The sequence below is a fragment of the Eptesicus fuscus genome, chromosome 8 (assembly GCF_027574615.1).
Source record: "Eptesicus fuscus isolate TK198812 chromosome 8, DD_ASM_mEF_20220401, whole genome shotgun sequence".
Lineage (NCBI taxonomy): Eukaryota > Metazoa > Chordata > Mammalia > Chiroptera > Vespertilionidae > Eptesicus > Eptesicus fuscus.
The window spans coordinates 92313204-92340825 of record NC_072480.1 but is presented as its reverse complement, the minus strand read 5'-3'; the positions used below and the strand labels follow the sequence as shown (position 1 = coordinate 92340825).

Sequence of the window (27622 nt, the reverse complement as noted above, 5' to 3'; positions counted from 1 at the left end):
CCCAAAGGCAGGGACAGGCGCTTTTTTGTAACCGCGAGGGCTCCTGGGCAATCATTCCGTCCTATTATTTTCAGAACCACTTTTCACACTGAAGGGTGGTGAGAGAACACCCCCTCTCATGACGGTGCTGGCGTCACGCTTCCTGGGGAATGGGCGTGGGGGGTGAGTATAAAGTAAGAAGGATGCTGCCTGCCTGGAGAAGGCCCGTTTCTATGCTGATCTTCCTATGTGATGGGGCAGCCATGTGCCTCTGAGGCCTGGCACGCTCGCCACCCAGGTCCGCTGTTCCCGGCTGGCCTCTGTTTCAGTTCTGGTCCCTCCTGGAAGAGTCCTCGGGGTTGGGATGCGTGCAGCTGACAATACGGCCTCCCCTAACCCTGCCACTGGGTGGGAGTGAGCTGCTGCCTCGGGGTCCCCTGTGTGCTGTGGGCACTCCTGCCCCAGAGAATCCGCTTTCTGCTGTAGCTTCAGTCAGGCCTAGGGATGTTCACTGAGAGGCGAGCTCCTTGCCCTTCGCAGCTTTCTGCGCGTGCTGGCATCGCCACATAAAGTGTGTGCAGGTATGTGTACACATCGTGCAGAGGCGACAGCCAGAGCAGAACTGTGTTCATCCAGTTCCGGGAGAAACTGCTCCTTTTTCTTGGGGTGAGACCAGAGCTGAAACACCGTCAGCATCATGTGCTGGACTCGAACACCCCTGTCTCCCCAGGCGAAGCTCAGGTGGCCGGAGTGTGGGCTCAGGACCTCTCTGCGGGCCTCGTCCCTGTTCCCTTCTCCCCGCGCTGCAACACCACGCTCCTGATCCCAATAGCTGGCCGGGGGTCCTCCGCTCCTGCCCGCATTGGGGGCCGTGGGAATGAAGGGCTCTGTATGGAAACGTAACGTTTAGACAGATGGCACTTCAGGACCCCAAAGACTTGAGGGTTCTAGGGGAGCAAACCCTGAAAAGCACAGCTGAGAGCCAGCTCCGAGAGGCTTCAGGCTCTGCCCTGTGACTTACTGGGCTTCTGCGCTTCTGATCACCCACGTGACCAGCCTGGGGCGCTCCTGGCTGGGCCGGAGGTAACGTTAGGGCTGCAGAGGCAGATCAGGCCGGGGGCCCTGTCTGTGTGTTTCATTCACTCTAACCCAGTGGCGGGGAGATGAGCCTCGCTGCTGGCTCACGTTTCAGCGTCTCCCAAGACGGGACGGGAGACAGAACACTGCTCTCATTCACGCGGCTGGAATGGGGCACCCTCTCTGCCCCTTTGGTGGAGAGCACAGCTAATGATTTGAATGGGGACCCAGGTCCTCTGCCTGACAGGAAGCGGCCCTCCCAGGCGGCACCCGCTCTCAGCTTTCCGCCTGTGAAAAGAGAGCGCGCCCCGGTGTCCTTTCTGCTGTTATCACAGTGTCGGGATGCAGCGGCTGGCCCGGCCGTATCATTCGGTCACCCGAGGCCGGACTCGGAGAATGTCACCGGGGCTACTGAATCAGGTTGAACTGATCGGGTAACAGCGTGAAGCATGTGGGGAAGGGCTTTTGATTCTGCGAGGGGGCAGAGAGGAAGCCTTCAGCTCGTTCTTCTGATGAGGAAGGCAGGAAGGATGCTCTCGAAGCTGCCAGGCTGCGCGTTTGGAGCGTGAACTGAGAAAGAAACAGGTCCCCCCGGTGAAGTTGGAAGCTCAGTTTTAAAGTTGGAGGCAGTAGGGCGAAGTGGTTAGACTGTCCAGGTTCAACTCTTGGGTAGCTGGGCGGCCTGGGGCAAGTCACATGACGTGTCTTCTGTCCCGTTTCATCCCCTGTGAAAGGCCTGTCCCAGTTGCCTGCCTCCAGGGTGGTCATGAGGATTACACGTGGTAACACGCTGTGAAATATTTAGCAGCAAGTGCTGACTGCTAGTAGACAGGCAGTAGGTGTTAAGATGTATGCAGTTTGCAGCTGTGCAGTAATGAACCACATATGCTGTGTGTGACATCATAGACTGCACTGGAGAAAGGAATGTTAATTAGGCAAAATATTAAGAGACTCCCCCAGGACAGGATGGTTTTTTTCACACTCAAAGGGAACTGGGACGTGATCGATCCCTGCCTGATACAGTAGAAGTGTTTGGGGTGTGGTTTTTGTCCATTCATTTGTTAGTTTCTTGGACTGCAGTTCCTCACGGGATGTGAAGTTAATGTGCACTTTGCTGGCTTGTTGGGGAGCTTGAGTTAAATGGTAACGTATTTGCAGTAACTGGCATAGTCCATCATGGGAACTCAAGAAGAGGGAGCCGCCGCTGTCACCATCATCCAAGCATCCACCTTTTCGCTCCAAAATGAAGGAGGGGCCGTTGGTGTGTCTCTCCCACTGGGTGATTTTTGTTTAGCTTCTCTATGAAAAGTGAGGTAAGGCCGAAACCGGTTTGGCTCAGTGGATAGAGCGTCGGCCTGCGGACTCAAGGGTCCCGGGTTCGATTCCGGTCAAGGGCATGTACCTTGGTTGCGGGCACATCCCCAGTAGGGGGTGTGCAAGAGGCAGCTGATCGATGTTTCTCTCTCATCGATGTTTCTAGCTCTCTATCCCTCTCTCTTCCTCTCTGTAAAAAATCAATAAAATATATTTAAAAAAAGAAAAAAAAGAGAAGTGAGGTAAGGTTCCCAAACGCCGAGAACTGCAAAGAATGGAGAACAGCTCATAAACTCAGGAGCGCTGCAGCCCAGATGGAGTCTGCACCACTGCCCTTCAGAACCTACCTCGTCCGCTCTGTTGACTGACATTCCCATTGTCCTCTCCCTCATCCCATTGTCCTCTCCCTCATCCCATTGTCCTCTCCCTCATCCCATTGTCCTCTCCCTCATCCCATTGTCCTCTCCCTCATCCCATTGTCCTCTCCCTCATCCCATTGTCCTCTCCCTCATCCCATTGTCCTCTCACTCACTCGTGGCCTGGACTGCCCGGTTAACCCAGCTTACCCAACCCTGCAGCCCGCACGCTCCTGCTATCTGTGCCGTATCCTCATCCTGGAATAACTTTCCATTTGCTCCTTCCAAACGCCCCTCTCGGCCATCTTACAACACAGCCCTGAGGCTTCCTTCCCTCCAGTAAGACCGTGTCCTTCCATTCATGCATTTATTGTATCTCGTGTCTTCCCGCTGTCTTCAGAGAGTAACCCCTTAATTGCAGAGACTCTTTGCTGTCCCCTCTGGAAAAACAGATAATCTGCCTTCCGTTTTTATGGGTGCCTGATCAATATTTATGGGCATTTGAAGCTTTAGAGTCCCTCTTTATTTAAAAACAATGTATGAAAATTAAAATCTTGGAGAGGAAAATCGCCATAGCTCCCCTATCCTGACATACTTTTATTTTCATACTAGTAGCCCATTTGCAGGAAGAATCCTGCAAGTGGCTGCTGCGGCCGCGTGCGCTGCCGCTGCCACCGCTGTTGCGGCCGCCGCGCCTGCACCCGTGCACCGCTGCCGCCCGCCCCGCTCCGCCCCACCCCGCCCCGCCCGGGCTTTCCCTCTGGCAGCCACCTTGCTTTCTGCTTTTTCTCCCTCTTCCTTCTAAGTTGTCTTCAGTCTTCACTCCTCCCTCCCTCAGTGTATGCAAATTAACCGCCATCTTTGTTGGGTAATTTGCATATGTGTCCTGATTGGCTGGTGGGCGTGGCTTGGGCGTAGCAAAGGTGCGGTCAATTTGCATATTACTGTTTTATTAGGTAGGATATTCTTCTTTATTTATATGAATCTATACAAGTTTGCACTCTGATCTTGTATTCAGTATAATTTACACACCATGGAATGCTTGTTATTCCATCATTTTTGACAAACACATACCCTCATATAGCCTCCACCTCTATCAAGGCACAGACTATTTCTCCCATCCCAGAACCGTGCCCCCACTCCGATCCCCTCCCCAGGGCCGCTTTTAGTAGCCCCCTCTTCCAAAAGAAACAAACACGGGCCTGATTTTTATCACCATACCAGTAGGTTAACTTTGTTGTGTAATTTCATATAAATGGAAACACACAGTATGTTCTTTCTGGGCCTGGCTTCTTCCACACAGCATGCCATTTCTGTGGCCCGTCCATGTAATTTTGCATACACTCTGATCTTTTCATCTTGTATCAGGCACTGAGGTAAGGTTCCCATACGCTAAGAACTGCATACCACCTCCCAGTCTTCACTGCGGTGATGCTTAATGACTGTGGGCAAGCTTACCGCGTGGGCGCAGCGCAAACAGTGTTGTAGTGGAGAGAGGGTCTCATTGTCGGCTGTGTCCCCGCCCATCCCCATGGCTTCCACCACAACCTGTAGGGGGATGACCGACACATATACTTCCCTGGTCCTCTCCATACTGAGCAGCAGGGGTGTTTTCCCCAGTGAAGATCTGCCTCCAGCAGAGCCAGCCCTGTGTACTCACCCCTCCCGGACTTCCCCGCCCCTTGCTTCCTGAGCACGCTCTACAGTGTCTTCTCATTCAGACCTAACCCTCCAAGTCTATTCATCATCCTCCGCAGTGGCACTGTTAGTCCCTTACCAGCCATGCCAAAGGCTGAGGTCAGGCTCCTTGTCCTGCGTCCTCCACCCGCTACCAGGCTGTGTTCTCAGCCTCGCTCAGCATTCTGGCTGCTGCTGCTCTAACTTAAGCGCCATCGTTTCTGACCTGGAATCCTAGTATATCACACTGCTCACCTAACAGGTCACCTTGTCTCCGGGCTTGCTTCTCTCCTCTCTACACGCTACTGGGACTATCCTTACAGTAAATCTCACATGTGTCCTCTACTGGACGTTTTTAACAGAAATGATTCCATTTTTTGGCTTTGGGAAAAAATCCAGACTTGTCAAAGCCAGCACATAAGATTGGACTGTTACCTTCCAGTCCAACTTCATGATATCTGCACGCTCATTTCCCTTTGTTCCCAATGTCTTTCCCCTGCCAGGCCCTAGCCAGGGGGGTATTCAGACATATTCTGCACCTCTCTGGCACAGGTTATCCTCGCTGTCTGAAATGCTCTCTCCCCTTTTCACTAACTTGCTATTTTTTTTTTTTTTTGCCTCTCAAAGGCCTTCTCATTTTTCAAAACCTACCTAAAATATCTCGTCTTCAATTGAGTTTCACCCAGATCTTTCAAGCACGTTGATTAATTATGCCTTCTACTATGCCCTTCAAGTTGCTCTTATATATGTATTTATAGGCCTCCTCTCACAGTCCAGAACCGTGAGCTGTTCAAGGGCAAGGCCAGGATCGCCTTCCTCTTTGTGGCTCTATCGCTGGTACTCCAGTGAAGGGATGATTTTACTTGTGAAGGACAGGAGCTAGGGAGAGTTGGTTTCACCCTTATAATATGCTAATCAGGTCATTTGGAAAGTGTCAGCCCCTGAAATAGATCACAGTTCAATTTGATGGTCTATATCCACAGCAAACATATGGCCTGTGATGGGGATTGATTTGTCATTCTTACTCCTTGTAGAGGCATGGTGGTGTCATAGAGAGCCATAATTATGATATTTGGGAGTTCCTATTTTTTTTTTTATTAATGTTAATCATTGGAAACACACTTTCCATCTAAATCAGTGGTTCTCAACCTTCCTAATACCGCGACCCTTTAATACAGTTCCTCATGTTGTGGTGACCCCCAACCATAAAATTATTTTTGTTGCTACTTCATAACTGTAATTTTGCTACTGTTAATGAATCGTAATGTAAATATCTGTGTTTTCTGATGGTCTTAGGAGGCCCTGCTAGAATGCAAAAAATGACTTCTGTATTTCAAAATTATTTTTTCCAAAGATACAAGAATTAATAGCTCACTTGTATCTTTTTATGCATTTGTCCTGATTGTTTGTATTTTATGATACAAATAAAATTTTAACCCCTAATCCACTGAAAATTCTTGGAATTACATTAATAATGATATAGGATGCTAGTTAATTTTGCCCTCTTTATGTAAAAATTATGAGGTGAGTGAGGCATTAACATTTATGGAGTGCCTACTCTTTCCTAACATCAGCTCTAAGTCTGCTGGTTTGCATTTTTTTAAAATATATTTTTTAATTGATTCCAGAGAGGAAGGGTGACAAGGGGAGAGAGATAGAAACATCAATGATGAGAGAGAATCACCAGTTGGCTGCCTCCTGCATGCCTCCTACTGGGGATCGAGCCCACAACCCTGGCATGTGCCCTTGACCGGACTCAAACCCAGGACCCTTCAGTCCTTAGGCCGACATTCTATCTACTAAGCCAAACTTGCTAGGGCTGCATTTTATTTATTTATTTATTTATTTATTTATTTATTTATTTATTTATTTATTTATTGAAAAGAAACAAAATTGAGGCTTAAAATTTAAGTAACATTCCTAAGGTCAGTAAATTAGAGAAGCAAAGCCCTGGGTAAGATCCCAGAATGACTGACTGCCAAACTCCTGTTAATCACAACAGTGAACGCATGGTGACAGTATTTTAAACGTTGGGGGATCATTTTAGATTAACATTAGTTTGCACTGATAACGACTTTTGGGATCTTTTTATTTGAATGAAGAGTTCAAGAAATCTTGTTAGCTTCAAATGTGCCTTGTTATTACCTACCAAGAAAAAGTAACGTGGCTTTGCCAAAAGTAGTGTACAGATTATGTAATACCCGCTTAGCTGGTGTCTGTGAGCGTGGCTACCTCACACCTTGGGGATGTGTCCTTTCTTTCTCTGCTCAGTTGTGGTCTGACAGGCTGTGTACTTAAAGTAGTTTTGGTCTTAGGCTCTACAGCGGCAGTTCTCAACACCTAAGACCATCGGAAAACACAGATATTTACATTACGATTCATAACAGTAACAAAATTACAGTTAAGAAGTAGCAACGAAAATAATTTTATGGTTGGGGGTCACCACAACATGAGGACCTGTATTAAAGGGTCGCGGCATTAGAAAGGTTGAGAACCACTGCTTTACAGGTAAGTCACTCTTTGGTTACCAAACTCCAGAAGTGATATTTGAAATCGGCTTTAAGGAAATATCTACTGATATAATGAAAACCAGTTGTACATAAAAGTAAATCTTTATCCCACTGAGATGATTGAAGGTGGAGTTGATACCACCTCAAACTTAGCTCATTCTTTTTTAAAAATTTATCTTTAGCCGAAACCGGTTTGGCTCAGTGGATAGAGCGTCGGCTGCGGACTCAAGGGTCCCAGGTTCGATTCCGGTCAAGGGCATGTACCTTGGTTGCGGGCACATCCCCAGTAGGGGGTGTGCAAGAGGCAACTGATCGATGTTTCTCTATCATCGATGTTTCTAACTCTCTATCCCTCTCCCTTCCTCTCTGTAAAAAATCAATAAAATATATTTTAAAAATAATAATAAAATAAATAAAAATTTATCTTTATTGTTGAAAGTATTACGGAGGTCTCCCCTACTCCTCTCCTCCCCTCGCCCATTGATGCCCTCCACCCCACTCCTGCCCCCTCCCCAGGCCTTCCCAGTTAGCTCATTCTTTTCCTATCTGGTCTCTCTATCCTAAACGTAGACTTGGGCTTGTTGTGTTTATAGGTAAGAGGCCGCATTCTCTCGCCTTGCATCATGTTACCAAGGGGATCTGTTTTGAAAGTCCATTGAATATTTTTTCCTTGTCCTAACTTGTCCTTGCCCAGTTTTGACCTGTTCAGTTTTTTCCTAATTTCATGTCATCTCTCTAGAACGGTGGTTCTCAGACTTCAGTGGGTACTAAAATGGACCTGGTTAAGATGCAGCTTTCTGGTCCTGACTCAGGTGGTTTGGAATGGAGCCCAGGCGTCTGCTTTTAATGCTCAGGCAGGTGACCCTGATGCGGGTGCTCCCTGGGCGACACCTGGCACCACACCCGCTGTCCAGAACGTTGTTGCTTTTATGTCAAAAAGTACATAAGAAGCAAGTAAGCACCTAAGAGAGGAAACAGTACCAAATGGCTTTAACTGAACCGAGACCATTCTTGTACACAGCTTTCCAAATTTTATGCATTTCAGCAGCATTTACCTGCCCTTTTGAACCTTGCACCCTAAAAATGAATCATCAGGGAGAAGGAGGGGCCAAATAGTACCTGGCTCAAAAATCACCTTTTTATCAGGCCTAAGGCTGAGAGCGTTATGTCAGTTATTGAGTCAGGCCTTCGCCTCCAATGCACTTTCATCCTAAGGTTTTCATTGGTCCATGGAATGTGTGTTGGTTAGGAGAGCATCTGTTTTGCAGCCCTTTGCTGGCTGGTGAGTAAGCTGAAAAGCAGCAGAGCCTTTTATTGGAAGAGCACCTGAGGTTCCGAGGATGCCCCACTGGCACCTGTGTTCTAAGATGGGCTGATTGGGCCAGATCATCATCTCAGGGAGAGGAAGAATTTGCCAGGACTAGTCAGTGTAGGGAGAGAAAAGATAATTTCTACCTGCCTTGTCATGCCGTCTTTCTAGCTCTCACTAGAGAATTAAGTCCTAATACCTGGAGGCGTCCATTGGATGTAGGAACTCACTTTTCTCTTCCTCATCTCAGGCTGGGAAAAGAGCCACTCAGATAAGGTTGGTGCTCTGTGGTGTAGAACCCGCACTGGAAAAGGCTGAGCAGATTGCGCTGTAGACCCCTTCCAGACACTTCAGTTCCCTCTCTAGTGAAATAGGATTTTATGTAATACCGATTGCATCAACTCAACATATATCCTTTCTTCTCTAACTTGGGCTCAGTTTGTTCTTTTTCTAGTTCCTTAAGGCATAGAAGTCGAGTTTTTATTTGGGTCTGTATTGCTGTGACCTTCCCTCTTAGAAATGTTTTGCTGCATCCCATAAATTCTGGCCTGTGGTATTTCCATTTTCATTGGTCTCAAGAAACTTTCTTACTTCCCCTTTAATTTCTCTTCTGACCCATTGGTTGTTCAGGAGAGTGTTAATTTCTATGTGTTCATGAGTTTTCCAGTTTCCCTCTTGTTATTAATTTCTAGTTTCATGCCCTTGTGGTCAGAGAAGATACTTGGTCTGATTTCATTCTTTTTGAAGTTGCTATGAATAGTTTTTTGAGCTAACATATGGTCTAGCCTAGAAAATCTTCCATGTGTACTCAAGAATGTGTGTTCTGCTGCTGTTGGTAGAGTGTTCTGTCTATGTCCGTTAGGTCCATTTGGTCTATCGTGCTGTTCAAATATGCCGTCTCCTTGTTGATTCTCTGTCTCGATGACCTTCCGCTGCTGAGAGTGGTGCATTAAAGTCCCCAACTATTATCCTATTACTGTTTATTTTTTTTTCTTTTAGCTCTGTTAGTTATTATATTACTTGTAATAATAAATGTGAGGGTACTTTGTCAGGTATGAGCTGAGTTTAAAGGTTAGGCTGTATTATTTATGGGAGAATTGATTTGGTGGTGCAGGCTTTTTGTAAAAGTAAATTTCTGGTAAGTTATGATTAATGGAAGGCTTTGAAATCACTTTGTGTCAATTCATATAATTCCCTAGGACAGACAGAAAGCCATTTGTAACTAGTTTTGAAATTGAGTAAAAAACCTTTCTCTAGCACAGGCCTGCAAATTTCTAGGTCACATAAAAAAGTAGTACCTCTTGGGAGGTGGAATGTGGGGTTCTTATGAGTCAATGATTGTTCCACAGACAGTCTGTGAAGGCTCACTCGGCAAAATACAATGCCGTCTCTTTCACTGTATCTTCACCAGACTAGAAGCTCTGAGCAGGTGATATTTATTCCTACCGTGTGTATCAGGAAATTGACATGAGGAAAGTTGGGAATGACTGTTGTAGGGTAGTCTAGATCCCTACCCTTTTGTTGTTCTTCTGTAGGCTACTGCCTCTCCACAGAATAGCAATTTACTTTTTTAAAAAATGGCTTCTTGGTTACTTTGTTCAGTTATAGTACTATCTCCAATTTTAAACAGATTAAACTTCCTTTTAAGAGAGTAACCAACATAATTACTTGCCCTGGAAGTATGTCATCACTGGATTTCCCTTCATAGAATAATATTATGAAATAGTCACGCTACTATGGCAGTAGGTTGAGTCCCCATTCATACTTCTAGGGCAGGGGTACAGGGGAAGTAAGATAACTGTTACGTAAGATGTTAATACTTGGGGACGCTAGGAACTCTCTCTACTCTCTTTGTACCTTTTCTACAAATCTGAAATTATTCTACAATTAAGAGTTTAAAAACACAAACTATGTTTATTTGAGGCAGTGTATGCTACTGAAGACAATAGCCAAGGTGCCCAGAACTAAAAGCAGGTGTCTGACTTCCCAGGTGGCCAGAGAGAGATTGAGAAAGAGGCCCAAAGCAGGCAAGCAGAGCTGGATACCAGCATCTCATTTTCCTCATAGACGGTGCAGGGAAGGGGATCTCTGTTCCAAGAAGCACTGGTATCCACAGCAGGCCTGCAGGAAGCATATAGAAAAAGCACGTGTGTACAGCTGGGGCATGAAGTCATCTTACTTTCCAGTTTGTCTTTTCTTTCTTTCACAGCCTCTTATGTGGCATCACAAACATTGCAGGCTCTTCCATGTGACCTCCCCAATTTTTAAAAAAATATATTTTATTGATTTTATTTACAGAGAGGAAGGGAGAGGGATAGAGAGAAACATCGATCAGAGAGCAACATCGATCAGCTGCCTCCCACACACCTCCTACTGGGGATGTGCGCGAAACCAAGGTACATGCTCTTGACCGGAATCGAACCTGGGACCCTTGAGTCCGCAGGCCAACGCTCTATCCACTGAGCCAAACCGGTTAGGGCAACCTCCCCAATTTTGTTTTTTCTTTTTCCTTTTATATTTTATGTCCAACGTAGATAAAAATCACCTAAAAATTGGGAAAATTCTATTGCATAGAATGCCAAGAACAAGAGAGGGGTAGAAAGGGAAGATTTGACGGATGTGTGTGTGAGTGTATTTATCTTCTTTGAATACGAGACAAGCAGTGCTTCGTTTTAACTGTCACATTCTGCCCTGGAAACCCACGCATGTCTTTGAAGGCTCTCCAAGCACATGTGAATCGGTGGCCCTTTGCAAGGCTATTAATTAATAATAACATCTATTACATGCATACTCTGGTTAGGCCCTGGGCCCGGCACTTCACATGTATTATTTTATTTAATTCTGCAGGGAAGGCACTAACATATTATCTCCATTTAAAACGACGAAATGCAGACTTAGAAAGCTTAAGTTTCTCAAATCGCATAGCAGGTAAATGGTGTGGCTGAGATGTGAACCTAAGAATTCTACCTCTTTTCTATGAAGACATGTCATTGCGTTCTTGAGAATGAAAATATTTGTGGTTGTCTCATGATGAAGCCTGCTACTGAGACATAAAAATTAAGAAATGTCAGTATTATTTCAAAAGACTATTAAAATTTAGGACCATGGTTGTCTAATGAGGTTTTCTCTGCACGTAGCACACTTATCAGTTACCAAAGGGAAATTAGTCTCTACAAAATGGAAATAAAATAAAATCCGACCTCCCCCTCTTAGGAAAGCCGCCAGGACTAAGTATGTAATGGCTCCATTTCCTCTCCTTGGGGATGACTCCTAAAGGACCTGGGATACGTCCAGTTCTACTTCCCAGAGGTTATATTTGACTCTGACATTGGGCATTTTCTAGAAGTCATCCAAAGAGTTAGTGGAAAAGGATAAGTATCAAGCATTTCACCGCTTCCTCTGAAATACCTGCTCCTTGCTCGGCCACCGATGTTTCAAACTGTCAGGGAGTGTCCCTGCGTTTTTCCTGTTTTTGTCGTTGGCCTAGAATTCTCAGGCCCGGTTTCTCCCAGAGCGAAGTGTTGACTTCTCATCGGCAACACGGCTCATGTTTGAGGGCTAATCTTGCAAATGAGGGGTGTCTGTTTTTCTAATTGAAAACTGTATTCCTCGTTTCAAGGTCGATTGCTGGAGATGGCTTTTCCAGTCTGTGTACGAGAGTCGCCATCCTTCCGCTCTGCTGCAGGCAGGGGGCTTTCGGTGCCCTTAATCAGACTTGCTCTTAAAAACCACCTCATGGAAGGATGTTTTCAAAACCAGGACAAAGGACTACTTCGTTACTGTGTGGGTTTTGTATTTATCCAATAACTTCTGGATAAGTGTCGCCTAACAGCGTGGGAAGACTCCGGGTTTATTAGTCTGAATTCTGAAACATCACGTGTCTGGTTGGGGCTTTGTTGGGTGTCTGACTAGGTGACTGGAAGCGAGTGGGACTCTGGAGAAGAAAGAAGCCAAGAAGGGACAGGACTGAGAATGGGAGTCGGCAAGCGGAGGGACATGAGAAATCTCTCCTTAACTGTAGGAAGCGCAAGGACAAGGCCAGGCCTGACGCCTGGGGTGACAGGGACGCTCGGAGTGCCCTTGATAACTCTCAGTGCACGTGTCCTTTAAAAAAGTCTTTCACGAGCCTTTACACCAAATGAATGTTTCCCCAGGAGCCCAGGCCAACGCATTAGAATAAAGGCCTTTGTGTGAGTGATCACGCAGCCCAGCTGTTCTCCACAGCACAGCAGGGGCTACACGGGGCAAAGGTCCCAGCACAGCTGTGGGCTGACGTCACCATCTGGGGCTGCGCCTGCGCACTGGGCGGTGTACTAGAGCAGCAAAGCACCCGCTCCCCATCTGGCCCAGCTTCTCCCGTCCCTCGCCTCCCGTCTCTGTCTGTCTGTCTGTCCTCCCTTCACCCCACTGGCAGTGGCGAGCTTCCGCCTAGAAGCTCTTCTGTTTTCTAGTTCTGATGTGAGCATTTGGATGGACTAGGATCATTCTATTCCACCCTCCCCCCAAAAATCTGGAATTCCAAGGGAATTAAGCAAAGAGGCTGCGTGAAACCAGCATTTTTCTGACTAGAAAGCTATTTGATGCCTTCACTGACTGCTTCCAAAATGCTTTTCCATTGCCGACTTTCCTGTAGAGTTCTAACAGAGTTCCCACCAAAGAGGCTGTGGCCCGTCCTTTCACTTGTGCGCCGTGTGAGGATAGGCGGCAGAAGCTGAGTTGTGTTTACTCGTTGGCCTCCCATGGGCCTTCTGGAATCATTATTTCTCAGATAAATCATTAGTGCCGTAAAAGGACAAGTGAATGTTGAAGATGTTCTGTAGTAACTGACATAGCCCTTATCTTTTATGAAACTATTTTAAAGAGAAAAAAAAAATGCCTTCCAAAGTTTCTTCCCAAAGAATGAGTTGTCAGTGATATTTCATGTAATGGCCTCTATAATCTGCCTCCAGCTATAATCTTCCCCCGTGTTCAGAGCAGCATTATTCACAGACGCCAGAAGGCGGAATCAACTCCCCTGTCCGCTGAGGGGTGGCAGGGTAAGCAAAAGGTAGTGTGTACCTGCAATAGCATCTGACCCGGCTTAAAACGGGCAGGGCGTTCTGGCACATGCTGGGACAGGGAGGGAGGACACGGAAGACATTCTGGTGAGTGAAGTAAGCCAGTCGCAAGAGGACAAATGCTGTATTCCTCTTACAGGACACGCCTAGAGTAGTCAGATGCTTAGAGACAGTGGGATGGTGGTGGTCAGAGCTGAGGAGAAGGGGCAATGACGAGGTACCGTTTCACTGGTGGGGAGTTTCCATTTAGGGGGAAAGTTCTGTAGACGGATGGCGGTGATGGTTGCCCAACAGTGTGCATGTACTAATGCCACAGAACTGCACATTTAGAAACGATTAAAATACTAATTTTTATGCCTATTTTTCCAAACTTAAAAAAACCCACCCCAGATAGATGTAAACTGACTGACTGCCCTCCATTGGGCCCCTTAGGTACCGCTCGGTCTTGTTGCTGCTCGTGTGTGTGTGTGTGTGTGTGTGTGTGTGTGTGTCTTGTCTTCCCAGTTGGACAAGGAACTGCCTACGGAGAGGCTCCCTCTTGCCCCTCGGTTCCTGGCACCAGAGGCAGCTGGATGGGAGGGGCGGGGAGGCACACAGACAGAATCAGAACCCAAACTTCTTACGACAACCCAGTCCTCTACCCCTTATGGCGGTGTGCCCGTGAACAAGTTATCCTCTCTGCTGGTTGCCTGATGTACATTTACATTTAGAAATGAGGTTCTCACAGGATTTCATGAGGGTTAGATGAGATAATGGGTAGGGAGCCCCAGACTGTGCCAGTCATCAAATAGTAGTTTCTTGTTGTTGTTGTTTTTAAATATATTATTGATTTCAGAGAGGAAGGGTGAGGGAGAGAGAGATGGACACATCAATGATGAGAGAGAATCATTGATTGGCTGCCCCACACGGGGGATCCAGCCCACAACCCGGGCATGTGCCCTGACCAGGAATCGAACCGTGACCTCCTCGTTCATAGGTCGATGCTCAACCACTGAGCCACACGGGCTGGGCAGCAGTTTCTTGTTTTTAATGTAAGTTCTTTTCTTCCTTTCCCCTTCAGTAAATATTTGTGGGTTTATTTGAATTGTAAGGGTTCTCTTTAGCGGACACCATTCTTGCTATTATTTCAATATGGCCCATTTTACCTCTGAAAGAAGACTGATACGGGAAAAGTGACTGGTTTTCCTACTGCCACGTGGCGTATTCCTAAGAAAACAGTCTATATCATTGTCAGAAATTCATCCCAGGAGCCAGCCAATTCCACATTACTTAGGTAGAATAATCATTGATCTAAACTATTATTTTCTCTGCCCTAAAACCATCATTTTCCTTCCATAACTCCTAAAATATATATTCCTTACAAAAAGAGAGGTAAGAATTAATTTTACAGATTCACCAGTCCCCGTTTTCTGTTATTCCACTTATCTGTATTTACCATCAGTGAAGGAAGGCTGGAAAAGTCCAAAGTCAAACTTTCCGAGAAATGAGATCTTCCAGGCTTATTAGAGTGAGTGGGAGTATGTATTTGTGCATGAGTTCTGCAATGTACTGTTGGTAATTCTGGTCTTGGTAGTGGTGAAGAGTAGGATGTTCTGATTTTAAGTTATGTTTATCAAATTACTTTGCCTTTTTAAAACTATTAACCTTTCAGTATATTATTATTATTATTATTGTTGTTGTTGTTGTCATATTACATTATATAGCTTTTAAAATACATTTTTTCCCTAAAGTTTGTATGCTCTGGTGATTTGTTTCCAACATGGGCTAATATTTTGTTGTTTATTGCTGTATTTTATAAATAAGTTGAAATCGGTTCCAATGAAGTAGAAGCTAAATCCATTTGTTCTTCTCTCTGGTCTTCCCTGCCCCTTCTGTGTCTTAGCTTCTTCCTACTGGCTGGCTGCCCTCAGAGACACCTGGCCAATCAGAGCCTCCTCTCCTTATGGGCCCTGCACTGATTGGTCACCATGGAAAAGGGTGATCTTCACTGGGAACCTGGCTCTTTTTCACTGTTGAATTCTGTGCTACTAGGTTTGAAGTCTGGTCACCAAAGAACTGAGATATCCCAGCTGTGTGTGAAGGTTATGAATTTAGGACATTGAACAAGTCAAACGTCATCTTTCTCTTTTTTTTTTTATCTCCAGTCACTGCTTCGACCACCTGTGAGAAATTAGAAAAAGCCAGGAATGAGTTGCAAGCAGCTTATGAAGGATTTGTCCAGAAGCTGAACCAGCAGCACCAGACGGATCTAACCGAGCTAGAGAATCGGCTCAAAGAGTTCTACACCGAGGAGTGTGAGAAGCTCCAGGGCATTTACATCGAAGAAGCAGAGAAGTACAAAACTCAGCTGCAAGAGCAGGTCTGTGCTTTAGGAACCAGTGTGTCCTTGGCTCTGTACTTGAATTGTAATTGTTGTTTGATGATCCACTTCCTTTATGAACTTGTCTTTGTTGAACATCCCTCTTTATTTATTTAAAAATGTGAAAAGGGTTTTTAAAAAATATATATTTTTATTGATTTTAGAGAGGAAGGGAGAGGGAGAGAGAGATAGAAACATCAATGATGAGAATCATTGATTGGCTGCCTCCTGCATACCCCCTATTGGGGATTGAGCCCGAGACCCAGGCATGTGCCCTTGACAGGAATTGAACCTGGGACCCTTCAGTCCACAGACTGATGCTCTATCCACTGAGCCAAACCAGCTAGGACAAAAAGGGTTTTTTAATTAACTTTTTTTCTTATGATAAAAGCAATGTACGTATATTGAGCAAAAGGGAAGGAAAAAGATAAAATTAAAAACAACCCTTTATCTTATTACCTGGGAATAATCCCTTTGTGATCATTCTGTTGTGCTGCTAAACTTTGGTTTGAATTTCTTCTTTATTTTTTAAAAAAATGGCCCTTGTTTAATAACCCATAATTTTCACCTATTAGTATATTAGAAGCTACTCTTTCACTTCCTTGTTCCCTTTTTAAATCAGCTTAACGTTTAGCAAGTATTTATTTAGAGTTCCTACTATACGCCATGTGCTAGGGACTGAGGCTATAGAGGCCCCCATGGCAGGGGTGGAGCCACTGTGTCCTGTCACCGGGACACGCCCCCTCATTCCTTGTGATGGATTCGCCATGTCCGTCAGTGCGCCCTGGCGAGCTGTGTGTCTGATCCTGGGTGGGAAGGAGTGGAGGCCTGGGAGTGGCAAATTCAAATGGGGTTGGTCTTGACATGCGTTAGGTAGGCCTTCAACTTGAATTCAAGTGTATGTGTCAAGTTTCCTACTGTTGCTCCTTACTGTTCAACTTAGGACTTCTGATTTTACTGGTAAACTATTGTTTTGTTGTGTTTTTTCTCATAGTTTGACAACTTAAGTGCTGCCCACGAAACCTCGAAGTTGGAAATTGAAGCTAGCCACTCCGACGAAGTAGAATTACTAAAGAAGGCCTATGAAACCTCCCTTTCAGGCAAGAATGCGTGTTTTCAGTTTAAATAGAATAAGGTCTAAGGGAACAGCATGATATGTTTTAAAGCGGAAATGATTCACCACTTCCTCCTCCAGAGAATGCCCTGTGACATTCAGTTTGGGGTGTTTTGGCTTCTTTTTTGCATTGTTCATTGTTAGCCGTGTCCTTTCCCTTATAACAAGCAAATAATAGTTTGTTATAAATGACAGCATTTTAGGAAGTAGGCAAGCTTTTAAAGAACTTAAAGGCCTTTTAGGAAAGTTGTATTTGACCACCTTAAGTTCTGGGACATGGAGGTGTGAGTTCATATCCTGGCCACGGTATGGGGTCCATGCTGAGCAGCACTCTTGCTCACCAACATACCTACACACGGACACCACTGTGAAAAGGGAGATGGCACTTGTTGAATGAAGAAAGAATCTTTATTATGTCACCATGATTGGGAGGAAAAGTGGAAGGAAAAGAATAAGAAGCTGTTTCTTTCAGAACAGTTGGCCGTGTAGCCGAAGTTGTTACACTAAACTCATTGTATCCTACACAGCAGCGTGTAGATGGGTGGTAAGAACTGGCTGTGTGGCCTTCAGCAAAGGCCTTTTTCAGCAGAAAATACAGCCCGGCCGGTGTGGCTCACTGGCTGAGCATTGACCCCTGAACCTGGAGGTCACAGTTCGATTCCCAGTCAGGGCACATGCTTGGGTTGCAGTCTCAACTCCCAGTAGGGGGCGTGCAAGAGGCAGCCGATCAGTGATTCTCTTTCATCATCAATGTTTTCCTCCCTCCCTCCCTCCCTTCCTCCCTCCTCCCTTCCTCTCTCTGAAGTCAATAAAAACGTATTTTAAAAATTTAGAAAATAGAGTTGTTGTGTGAAGTCCAAGATGATAACATGTAAAAGTGACCATTCCAGGGTAGACATTTAGTAAACATTGTTTTCCTTCCTTCCTCCTAGAAATGGGTTTAAGTTTAGATTTCTGTTTGGTTCATGAAATGCAAATGGAGAACACAGGAGCTCCAGGGCGGGGGGCTGCAGGCCAGGGTTCGAGGCCCGTCCCTGAGAGTCTGCTCTGTGTCCCCTACGCGCTCCTGGCCCCTGTGGGCCTCAGTGGTCGCGGTAATAAACTGGGACTATGCGCCTGTCTTGCCTCACAGGGCTGATCCGAGAACAGGTTAATTTATATAAAAGCATGGCACAAATACAAAGCAGCAGCCATATTGCTTTGTCACCAACTCATAAGAATATGTGCTTAACAACTACAGAACACAGTGACCTCATAGGACATTAAAAATATCACTTCTTTCCAGAAATCAAGAAAAGCCATGAATTAGAAAAGAAATCACTCGAGGATTTGCTTTCTGAGAAGCAGGAATCCCTAGAGGTGGGTACATCTCAGTACAAAAAAATAATAATAATCTTGAGCTTTGGGGTTTGTGGGTTTGGGTATGTTTCTGCGCACATTCTGCTGTGGTTCTGGTGTGTGTGTGCCGACTCATGTCCCACGTTTCATTATTTGTGTTTTAGAAACAAATCACTGATCTGAAGAGTGAAAATGAGGCTTTAAATGAAAAGCTGAAATCAGAAGAACAAAAAAGACTCTCAAGAGAGAAAGCGAATTCAGTAAGTTGTGTGATCCATCACTACTGAGTTCTCCTCCTTAGCCAACGTTTCAAGTCGAGTTATGTTCAGCAGCAGAGAAATAGCAGAGTCTGGGGCCCTCCTCAGCTCTTGAGCTGTGCTATTTAAACTGTATTGAACAGCTTCTGTGTTTAGTGGTGTGTTTTTAAAATCTTAAACACTGGCATGCAGCCCTAACTGGTTTGGCTCAGTGGATAGAGCGTCAGCCTGCGGACTCAAGGGTCCCAGGTTCGATTCCGGTCAAGGGCATGTACCTTGGTTGCGGGCACATCCCCAGTAGGAGGTGTGCAGGAGGCGGCTGATTGATGTTTCTCTCTCATCGATGTTTCTAACTCTCTATCCCTCTCCCTTCCTCTCTGTAAAAAAATCAATAAAATATATTTTAAAATAAACAAAACACTGGCATGCAGATGAAGCCCAGTAGACAGGGTGTCCTCCCCAAATGTAGACGCCGTGTTTATTAAGATGCATTTCATTTTCGTTTAACAGCTACCAGCTGTTAAAGTGTGTATACATGTTGTGGGGATATCCTATATATTGCAAGTGGTCTAAGCTAATACCTACAGAAGACAAGAAACGTATCAGTTTAGGGTCAGGCTTTTGTTTGAAGTCTTCACTTTTTTTTTTTTTTTAAGCTGACTGCTATATTGAGGCATAATTTATATACCCTATAAAATGTGCAATTCGGTGGTTTTTAGTATAGTCACAAAGTTGTGTGTTGGTCACCAGTTACCCAATTCCAGAACATTTGTATCGGCCCTAAAGAACCTTGTACTCATTAGCAGTCACCCCCTATCACCCCACAAAGCCCCAGGGAGTCGCCAGGCTACTTCCTGTGTGTGTGGCCTTGCCTCTTCACTTAAACAGAATCTTGTCTGTGGCCTTCTGCACCTGGCTTCTTCGGCGTCCGTGCATGGTACGGCAGGTGTAGGGACTCCATGCCTTCCCTTGGCCGATCAGTATTTCACTGTATGATTGCTCTTCCCTTTTGAAAAATACAAATTTCTCTTGTAAGCTCAACTTGCTCTTGTAGCTTGTATCCTCGCTCCCCCGCCTCACTCCTCTTTTTTTGGAGAAAAATAAAGTTTACCGCTTGTGTTTTGAGAACCACTGTTCCATAGCCTGGTGCCCTGAGACTGGAAGCAAAGCTTTTTGCCTCGTGAACGTTGCTGCCAGCTCAGGGAGTCCCTGGCGGGGCGTGGAGAGGCTGTCTCCCACTGTCCATTTGTGCCATGCCTTTTGGATGGCTCACCTGAATTTCCATAAGTAAAGCAAGGAGTCGGGGCATCTCGCCTGGAGTTGGGCTCTAAGAGGGTGTCTCCCTTACGGAGTGTTTATTTGATAGACTTTTGGTAGTACCTGTGCTATATGCCGCGTAGGTGTTGGCTGTCACAAAATAAAATGACAGGGCGTCACAGCTGCCCTAGGATGGCCAGGCCAGCGCAGTCCCATCACACTAAAAATCCAGAAGACGCAGGACGGTACCGGCATCCCTGTGGGTTTCCAGAGAGCCCTACGTATGCACCGTCTTTTCATTCCTGGTCGGGTACTGACTTCGGTGAGAGAGAGCTGTTGTTCCCTTCCCTCCCCCCAAACACCAGTGCTGGGCTTGGAGATACCCCATTTCTGGCCAGAATTCTGTTTTCTATCGTTAAGCAATAGTTTCCTCCTATTTCCAATAACATACGTGGTGCTGCCAATATCTTCTCCACGTTAAGTTGCTGGTAAATGCGTGAAACGCTTGTTTCCAGATATGAAATGTTTTTATGTCATCCTTATAACCGACGACTGTGAGGTTAACGTTATCCTAACCATTCCTCTCACCTCTTTTCTTTGAAACAAACAAGGTAAGGCAGTAGAAGCTTGCTGCCACTTTGTCTAATTCCTAGGTCTAATCAGAGATATTTTTTTAAATTAAGAATTTGCACAGTGGGATTGCATTTAATGACCTGCTGTGTGTCTCCCAGAAAAACCCGCAGATCATGTACCTGGAGCAGGAGCTGGAGAGCCTGAAGGCCGTGCTGGAGATCAAGAACGAGAAGCTGCACCAGCAGGACGTGAAGCTGATGAAAATGGAGAAACTGGTACGTTTCTGTCCGCGCCTCCCCAAAGGGCCTGGCGTCTGGGGAGTGGGGACCGGGCTGTGACCTAGCCCTGGGGGCTGTTGTAACTGCTCCTGAAGCTGTTGGGAAACATGCCACAGGCAAAAGAGGTCTCACTTCCGTTTCTGTGCTTGCTGCAGGCTGGCCATTGCTGCCTTCTGCACCACTTTCTTCTTTTTTTGTTTTTCAAGGAACAGGTAAAGCAGCATGGGGTCCTTGGAAAACCCACAACTAACGAACCCGGCTCCCCTTTCAGGGGTCTGTGCATCTTACCCTGCGTGGGGAGAATTTTCAAATCATGTCAAATCAGTACTTGGATGTTTCTCCCAACTCTGGGCAGGTTTCGGATGCCCCAAAAAGTTAGACATGGGAATTAGTCACGGTGGAGCAATTGAATCTGGCTCCCGAAGTTCTTTGTCTTGCTTCTTGTGAATTAGAACGGGCTGAACACTGTGCTTAGTAAGATGAATGCAGTGGGGTAAATAGCACGCACTGTGAAGGCTGTGAGTGAGATTTAGTTTGTGGCTCTCGGACAGGGAACTGATGTTCCAAGGCCATCTTTTCCTTACATTCTAGTCTCGTTTTGGAGGACGTTGTTTCATTTGATTGACTTGTCCGGAGCATTTCCTGGGTAATATGATAGGTTAAGAACAATAGGATCCCACACTGAGAGCCATAATCAAAGTAGAGTAGTCGTACGGTACAATGACAGGGACTCAGAATTAACTGTGACGGAGCTGTGATGTCATCTCCTAAGCCAGTGGTCGGCAAACTCATTAGTCCACAGAGCCAAATATCAACAGTACAACGATTGAAATTTCTTCTGAGAGCCAAATTGTTTAAACTTAAACTTCTTCTAACGCCACTGCTTCAAAACAGACTCGCCCAGGCCGTGGTATTTTGTGGAAGAGCCACACTCAAGGGGCCAAAGAGCCGCATGTGGCTCGCGAGCCGCAGTTTGCCAACCACGGTCCTAAACGAGTGATAAAATCTTACCTTTAGAAAGCACTCTGGGATTAATCAGCTCCTCAGCATGTGAAATGTCTTCTGGGATTTTATCCTTTAATCTCCCAGCCGATCAATGTGTCTTCCTTGATAAAGTGTAGCCTGGGCAGGCCAGCAAGGAGGCCAAATGTGCCTTCAGCTGAACTGAGGGGCGGCTTTCTGTACTGGCGTTTCTCTCATTGGACGCTCGTTTTGTAAATTGCTGCTTTGTGGGGCCACTGAGAGGTAAGTAGATGCTGAAGAGGAGCTAGGAAACCGTGTTTAAGGCCACATGGAACATCACCCAGAGCGGCGACCTGTTGTTGGCCTTAGAGTTTTCATCAAACGTGGGAATTTGTTTTTTGCAAGACGGACCATAAGAAGTGCTGGTGCCCTTGATAAATGCAGGCCTATGTCTGGCTGCTGCTTTTGTTTTACCACCTTGAATCCAAGAGGCACGGCCCCACGGTTGCCCAGGTCAGGACCCAAGTTCTTGGGGGGTTGGGGGGAGCCTCTAAAATGGCGTGACATAGACCAACTCAGTCACCCCCTTGTGTTCATTGTTCAAATGGTTCTTGAAATCTGACAATGCATTTAAAAAAAACACACACACCTAGATCAAGCATGTCAAACTCATGGCAGGTGGGCCGCATGCCTCGTTTATAATAAACTAGAGGACCGGTGCATGAAATTCGTGCACGGGGCGGCGGGGGGGCAGGGGGGGCTCCCCTCAGCCCAGCCTGCACCATCTCCAATCCGGGACCCCTTGGGGGATGTCCGACTGCCGGTTTAGGCCCGATCCCCGGGATCGGGCCTAAACCGGCAGTCGGACATCCCTCTCACAATCCTGGACCACTGGCTCCTAATCATTCACCTGCCTGCCTGCCTGGTCACCCCATACTGTCCCCCCTGCCAGCCTGGTTGCCCCCAACTGCCCCATCTGGTTGCCCCTAACTGCCCCCCTGCTGGCCTAGTCACCCTTCACTGCCCCCCTGCCGGCCTAATCGCCCCCAACTGCCCTCCCACCAGCCTGGTCACCCCCAACTGCACCCCCCCGCCAGCCTGGTCACCCCAAGCAGTCTGCTTGTTCAGTCGTTTGGTCGTCCCTCACTAACCCCCCTGCCGGCCTGGTCGTAGGCAGCCATCTTTGAGGGCATGAGGGTCAATTTGCATATTACCTCTTTATTATATAGGAGGATGAGGCATGCAGCCCACCAGCCACGAGTTTAATATGCTTGACCCAGATGCTCTGCTTTGCTGCTTCAGATTCTGTTTTGCAGTGTGTCCGTGGATAGGTATTTCACTATACAATTAAATTTGCCTCAATTAGATCTCTCCAGCGTGTGCTGGTGCCAGGAATGTGCCGGAGGAAACGAGGGCTTTGTTTCCCTGTTTTTAATGTCTACCCGTTGGCATGCTTGTTCGCCCCCAGGAGGACAACAACACAGCGCTGGTCGACAAGCTGAAGCGATGTCAGCAGGAGAACGAGGAGTTAAAAGCTCGGATAGACAAGCACATTGCAATTTCAAGGTAAAGAGAAAACGGTCCAGTTTTTCCGATCTCCCCCTTCCTCCTACGTTTAGTGTCACTGGGCCTCACCCCACCCCCCAGCCGCCTCCTGGGAGCGGGATCGCAGAGGGTGGGGGAGCAGGTGCTGGTTTCTTCCTGGGAAGTGTGATGGTGGCACTTCATGGCCTGACTGTGGGGCCTGGGCTGGGCGCTGAGACCTAAGCAGGCCAGCCTCCCCCCAGAGCCCCTGGCATAGTGACGCTGAGATGCCTTCAGAGAAAGAGCATCACAGGACCCAGTGGGGAACCGCCCCACCCAGGACAGTCACGTGACATTCAGATGATCTGTGGGAGCGTCACGGAGCCTCCTGTGACATTGACCCCAGAGAGCAGCTTTCCCTTTGGCTCCCACTTCCTGGGTTTCTTAGGCAGCCAATACCCATGCCCAGGGGTCATTTTTCTGGACTCTCAAATTTAAAAAGGCAAGAAAAAATTTTTTTCAAGTACATTTTTTAGAAATTCAGATCCATGCCCAGCTGGGTGTGGCTCAGTGGTTGAGCATTTGACCTATGAATCAGGAGGTCATGGTTCAAGTCCTGGTCGGGGCACATGCCTGGCTGGCAGGTTTGATCCCCCGTAGGGGGCGTGCAGGAGGCAGCCGATCAATGACGCTCATCATTGATGTTTCTCTCTCTCTCTCTCCCCTTCCTCTCTGAAATCAGTAAAAATAAAGATCCATGTGGTTTCCGCCTCTTTTTTTTTGTCTTTCAGGCAACTGTCCAACGAGCAGGCCACGCTGCAGGAGTGGCTGGAGAAGGAGTCGAAAGTCAACAAGCGCCTGTCCATGGAGAACGAGGAGCTGCTGTGGAAGCTGCACAACGGGGACCTGTGCGGCTCCGACAGGTCCCCCACGTCCCCCGCCATCCCCTTCCAGTCGCCGCGGAATTCCGGCTCCTTCCCCAGCCCCAGCGTGTCGCCCAGATGACGCTTCGGCCCGCGGGAGACTGTCTGAGAGCACTGTCACAGGTCCGCAGGGCTGACCCTCGCCACGGCCGAGGGGTCCAGAAGCCACGTGGGCCGACGTGTCATCACCGCCCTAGAACTGGAACGGCTCGGCCCCCTGCCTCGGCTCCTCGGGGAGCCCGGAGCTCAGGAGGAACACGTGGCTCTCTGGCCAAGAGACTCCTCCCCAAAGGATTTCGGAAGCGATCTGCACGGACATTTGCACAAAGCACTTAAAGAACATTGCCTTTCTCACGTACGCATAAGGGGAAAAACTCTCAGGGGCCTCTTAAGATAAAGATTTATATAACCTTTATAATGTTCTTCGCCACAGGCACCTTCTTGTGATTTTTATTTGGGGGATGCGTGAATAAAAGGGATGTCGCGAGTGTCCTGTGTCTGATGCTGCCTCCTTTGCTGTGTATTGCAAGTCAAAAGCTGCGCATTTCTGGGCCTGTACTAATCAGCTGAGTCGGTGTGTGCATCTCTGCAAAAAGCCATAGAAGGAAGAGCGATCGCTGCTTGAATGATGACTCTCTCTCTGCCACCCACTCCGCTCCGCCCTCTGACACGGGGTGGGGTGGGGGTGACAGGAAGCGTTTCGATTGGTCCGCATCTGTGCAGTGTCTGTATCCTTTGGAAGTTTCTTGGCATTCTTTCAGTGTTCAGCCATGTCAGTTAAAACCAACAAGATTTTTTTTTTTTTTCTGTAGCGTTTTAACGTTCCCCTGTGAACCTGACGTTTGACTACGATCCATTTTCTCAGGCTACGAGCAAATGTCAAACCCAAATTTTTCTAAAATTCTGTACAAAGAAAAGGGGCGGCAGCAGTTTGCTCCCGCCTCACGTTTACCGTGACCTAAGCTGTCCTCAGTGATGTCAACTATTGTCTTCTCCCCTTATCCTCGCCTCCTCCCTTTCCTTCCTTCCCTCCCCCAGCTAGAGCCACAAAGCAACCCTCCTACCTCCTTCCTATTGTTCTCTGGGACAAGGATAGTGGCATATGCTTTTCCAGAGCCAGCTCATCCTCAAGGTGCTGACACCACTCTCCACATAAGCCACAGCCTGGATCTGATAGTACAAGTTTTGGGAACCCCTAGAAGGAATAAAGAACGAGAGAGTCACTGGCTCGCAGAACTAAGAAAGGTAGACTCCGTGTGTATCGATGGACAGGAGTACCTTGATGAAACCAGCGATGCAGCATTTCATAGAAGATAAAACGCCAAGTTCCCGTGTGCCCTTTGAGGAATCCTTCTGCCTCTGGGAAGGCAGAATGGCCAGCTTACGAGTAGAAAATGTGGCTTTTTCTACTCGTAGGACTCTCCTCCGCATTGCATTTCAGTTTCTCTTCCAAACTTCACTTATTACCTCCCCCAATTCTCATCCTTGGCTTCCCCCGCCCCGCCCCCCCCCCCCCCACGTGTCAACATGGTGATGTCAGTATTTACTAATCTGCATCGCTGACGTTTGATGGCTGTACAAATAGCCCCCATGGTAAGAACAGGTCCAGGATGCTAGAGGGGGGTGGTATTTGAGTCATCATTACATGTACACTACATAGTAAGTTAATATTCATGATGCATGGTGTTTTTTTCCTAATTATTAGTGATTATGTCTGAAGTCTAAGCCTCACTAGTGTATTGTGTATGTAACCTTCCGTGTGTGCTTCTGACAAGCGGGAATCGGCCCGCTGCCACCTTCTGAGGTCTCTCTGCTTACCCTTTCCAGCTGTGCTCAGTGTCATTAGCCGGAGTGGGATTTGCCAGCCGTGCCCGCGCATGGTAAATCTCGTGCTGATCCCTGCTCTCCTCCATACCCTTCAGGTGTCTGGGGAAATCAGTCTTACACAGTTAGTATAAAGTGTCTTCAGAGAATGGGAGACAACCGGAGAGAAGGTAGGAAACAACCTGGAGACTGTTTTCAAACCAAATGTTTCACGTAGGATGTACAGTGTCGGCACGTCATACAGTATACGGATGTGTAAAAACTATTAATTGTGCTCAGTTTGTAATGATGCAAAGTGTATTTTTACCTTGATTAAATAAACAATGCTGGAATATTTAATATAAGAAGTGCAACCTGTGACATACTTCACTCTCCCCAGTGCTGCCCCGCTTACAGCCCTCCTCGCAGCCCAGGCGCTGGCCCGGGCCTCCTCCTCAGCCGTTCCCCAGGCATTCCCACTGCCGCCACAACACTGGCCGTGGGCTGAAACTTGGCTCACAGAGCTCAACTCAGAATGAAGCTTTTCTTTTCTAAATTCAGAGCTCTGTGTTTTGGAGGAATAACTTTTGACTGTTTTTAACAGTCTTGAAGGTGAGGAAACTATGGTCTAAATATTTTTGCAGATGCTAAATGAAGTTGAATTCTCCTTGATCTGCATACCTATTTTATATTGAAAATTAAACTTCTAAAAACACATGCTGTAAATCTTTCTGAATGTACTAATCTAGAACTAGTTACTTCTGAGTGCAGCCTTTTTTTTTTAATAAAAAGCAAGTTTCTATGATTTTTTTGGATACTTTCATATCATAGTCCATATATAGTTACTACATTTTTAGATGCTCATGTATTGTGATTAAAATCAAATGGAAGTTAAGGTTAACCCAAACATCACTACCAACAAGTCCTTCTGCCACCCTAAAACACGAGCACTTAGCCCAGTTTTACATTTATTTTACAAAAACTTGCTCGTTTAATAGAGACGATTATATAAAGTTGTTCACATATATGCTCTCTGAGTATACAAACCAGAAGCGCATATACGTAGGTAAGCAATCGAAAGACACGCTTTCTGTCCGAGGAGTGAACACGTCCGTTATTAGACCGGACGACTTCCTGTGTGTTTGGATGTCTGGGTCTTACTCACAAGGTGGGGACCGGGGTTTGGCGCCGGACGTCAGCCTCTGGCAAAGCACGAGTCACAAGGACGCCCGAGCTGGTGGTGTGCACACGTGGGCTCCCCGTCAGTCCACTGCGCCTCGTTTTCCAAGTCAGGAGAACTCCACAGCGGTGGCTACTGTGGTCTGTCCGTGGAGGTTCTGGGCCGTGCAAATGTAATAGCCCGCGTCGATGGTCTCCAGGTCTCCCACCGTCAGGACGCTCTGGGAGAGCCTGGTGGTGTGCCCCAGGCCTCTGTGGATCAGCCTCCAGGTGTCCTGGATGGCCACGGGCCTTTCATCCTGTTCAACGACACCCACAGGGATGAAGAAGCGACGGCACGCGGCTATAAACAGGTCCCAGTCGCTCAACACGGAGCCGTGCTTAGACGAGACCGGTCTGCGAGGCCCATGGGTTAAGGTGACCAGACGTCCCGCTTTTGGCGGGACAGTCCCAATTTTTAACAATTTGTCCCGCGTCCCACGGCGTTTTTAAAAAGTCCCTATTTTTGGAAAGCGGGACGATCTGGTCACCTTACCATGGGTGCTTTTGCACTGGATCGTCACTCTCAGCGGCATGTTTTCCAAAGCACAGTCTGGGACTTCATTATGCTGTTGACTCTCTCTGCCCTTTTCTTTAGTAAGTTTTTAAAAAACTGTATTTGCATTTATTTCAGAAAGGAGGGGAAGAGGGAGAGAGAGGGAGAAACATCAACGATGAGAGAGAATCACTGATCGGCTGCCTCCTGCATGCTCCCTACTGGGGATCGAGCCCACAA

At 46.9% G+C, this 27622-nt stretch overlaps 2 protein-coding genes across 6 annotated transcripts in view; one reads left to right on the top strand and one right to left on the bottom strand.

The window, feature by feature from the left end:
- The window catches only part of MTUS1 (microtubule associated scaffold protein 1), a 137146-nt gene extending 112793 nt beyond the window's left edge, over positions 1 to 24353 (top strand). For all 5 annotated transcript variants that reach the window (XM_054720099.1, XM_054720098.1, XM_054720101.1 and 2 more), the window contains 7 exons: positions 15424 to 15638; positions 16633 to 16738; positions 18038 to 18111; positions 18255 to 18350; positions 20336 to 20452; positions 22887 to 22984; positions 23734 to 24353. In XM_054720099.1, coding sequence (XP_054576074.1) covers positions 15424 to 15638; positions 16633 to 16738; positions 18038 to 18111; positions 18255 to 18350; positions 20336 to 20452; positions 22887 to 22984; positions 23734 to 23947 — 920 coding nt within the window. In that variant the 3' untranslated portion in view covers positions 23948 to 24353. The remainder of the gene's footprint in view (positions 1 to 15423; positions 15639 to 16632; positions 16739 to 18037; positions 18112 to 18254; positions 18351 to 20335; positions 20453 to 22886; positions 22985 to 23733) is intronic.
- A 2282-nt stretch (positions 24354 to 26635) lies between these two features.
- PDGFRL (platelet derived growth factor receptor like) overlaps positions 26636 to 27622 on the bottom strand; it is a 40528-nt gene continuing 39541 nt past the window's right edge. The window contains exon 6 of the mRNA XM_054720103.1: positions 26636 to 27146. Coding sequence (XP_054576078.1) covers positions 26958 to 27146 — 189 coding nt within the window. The 3' untranslated portion in view covers positions 26636 to 26957. The remainder of the gene's footprint in view (positions 27147 to 27622) is intronic.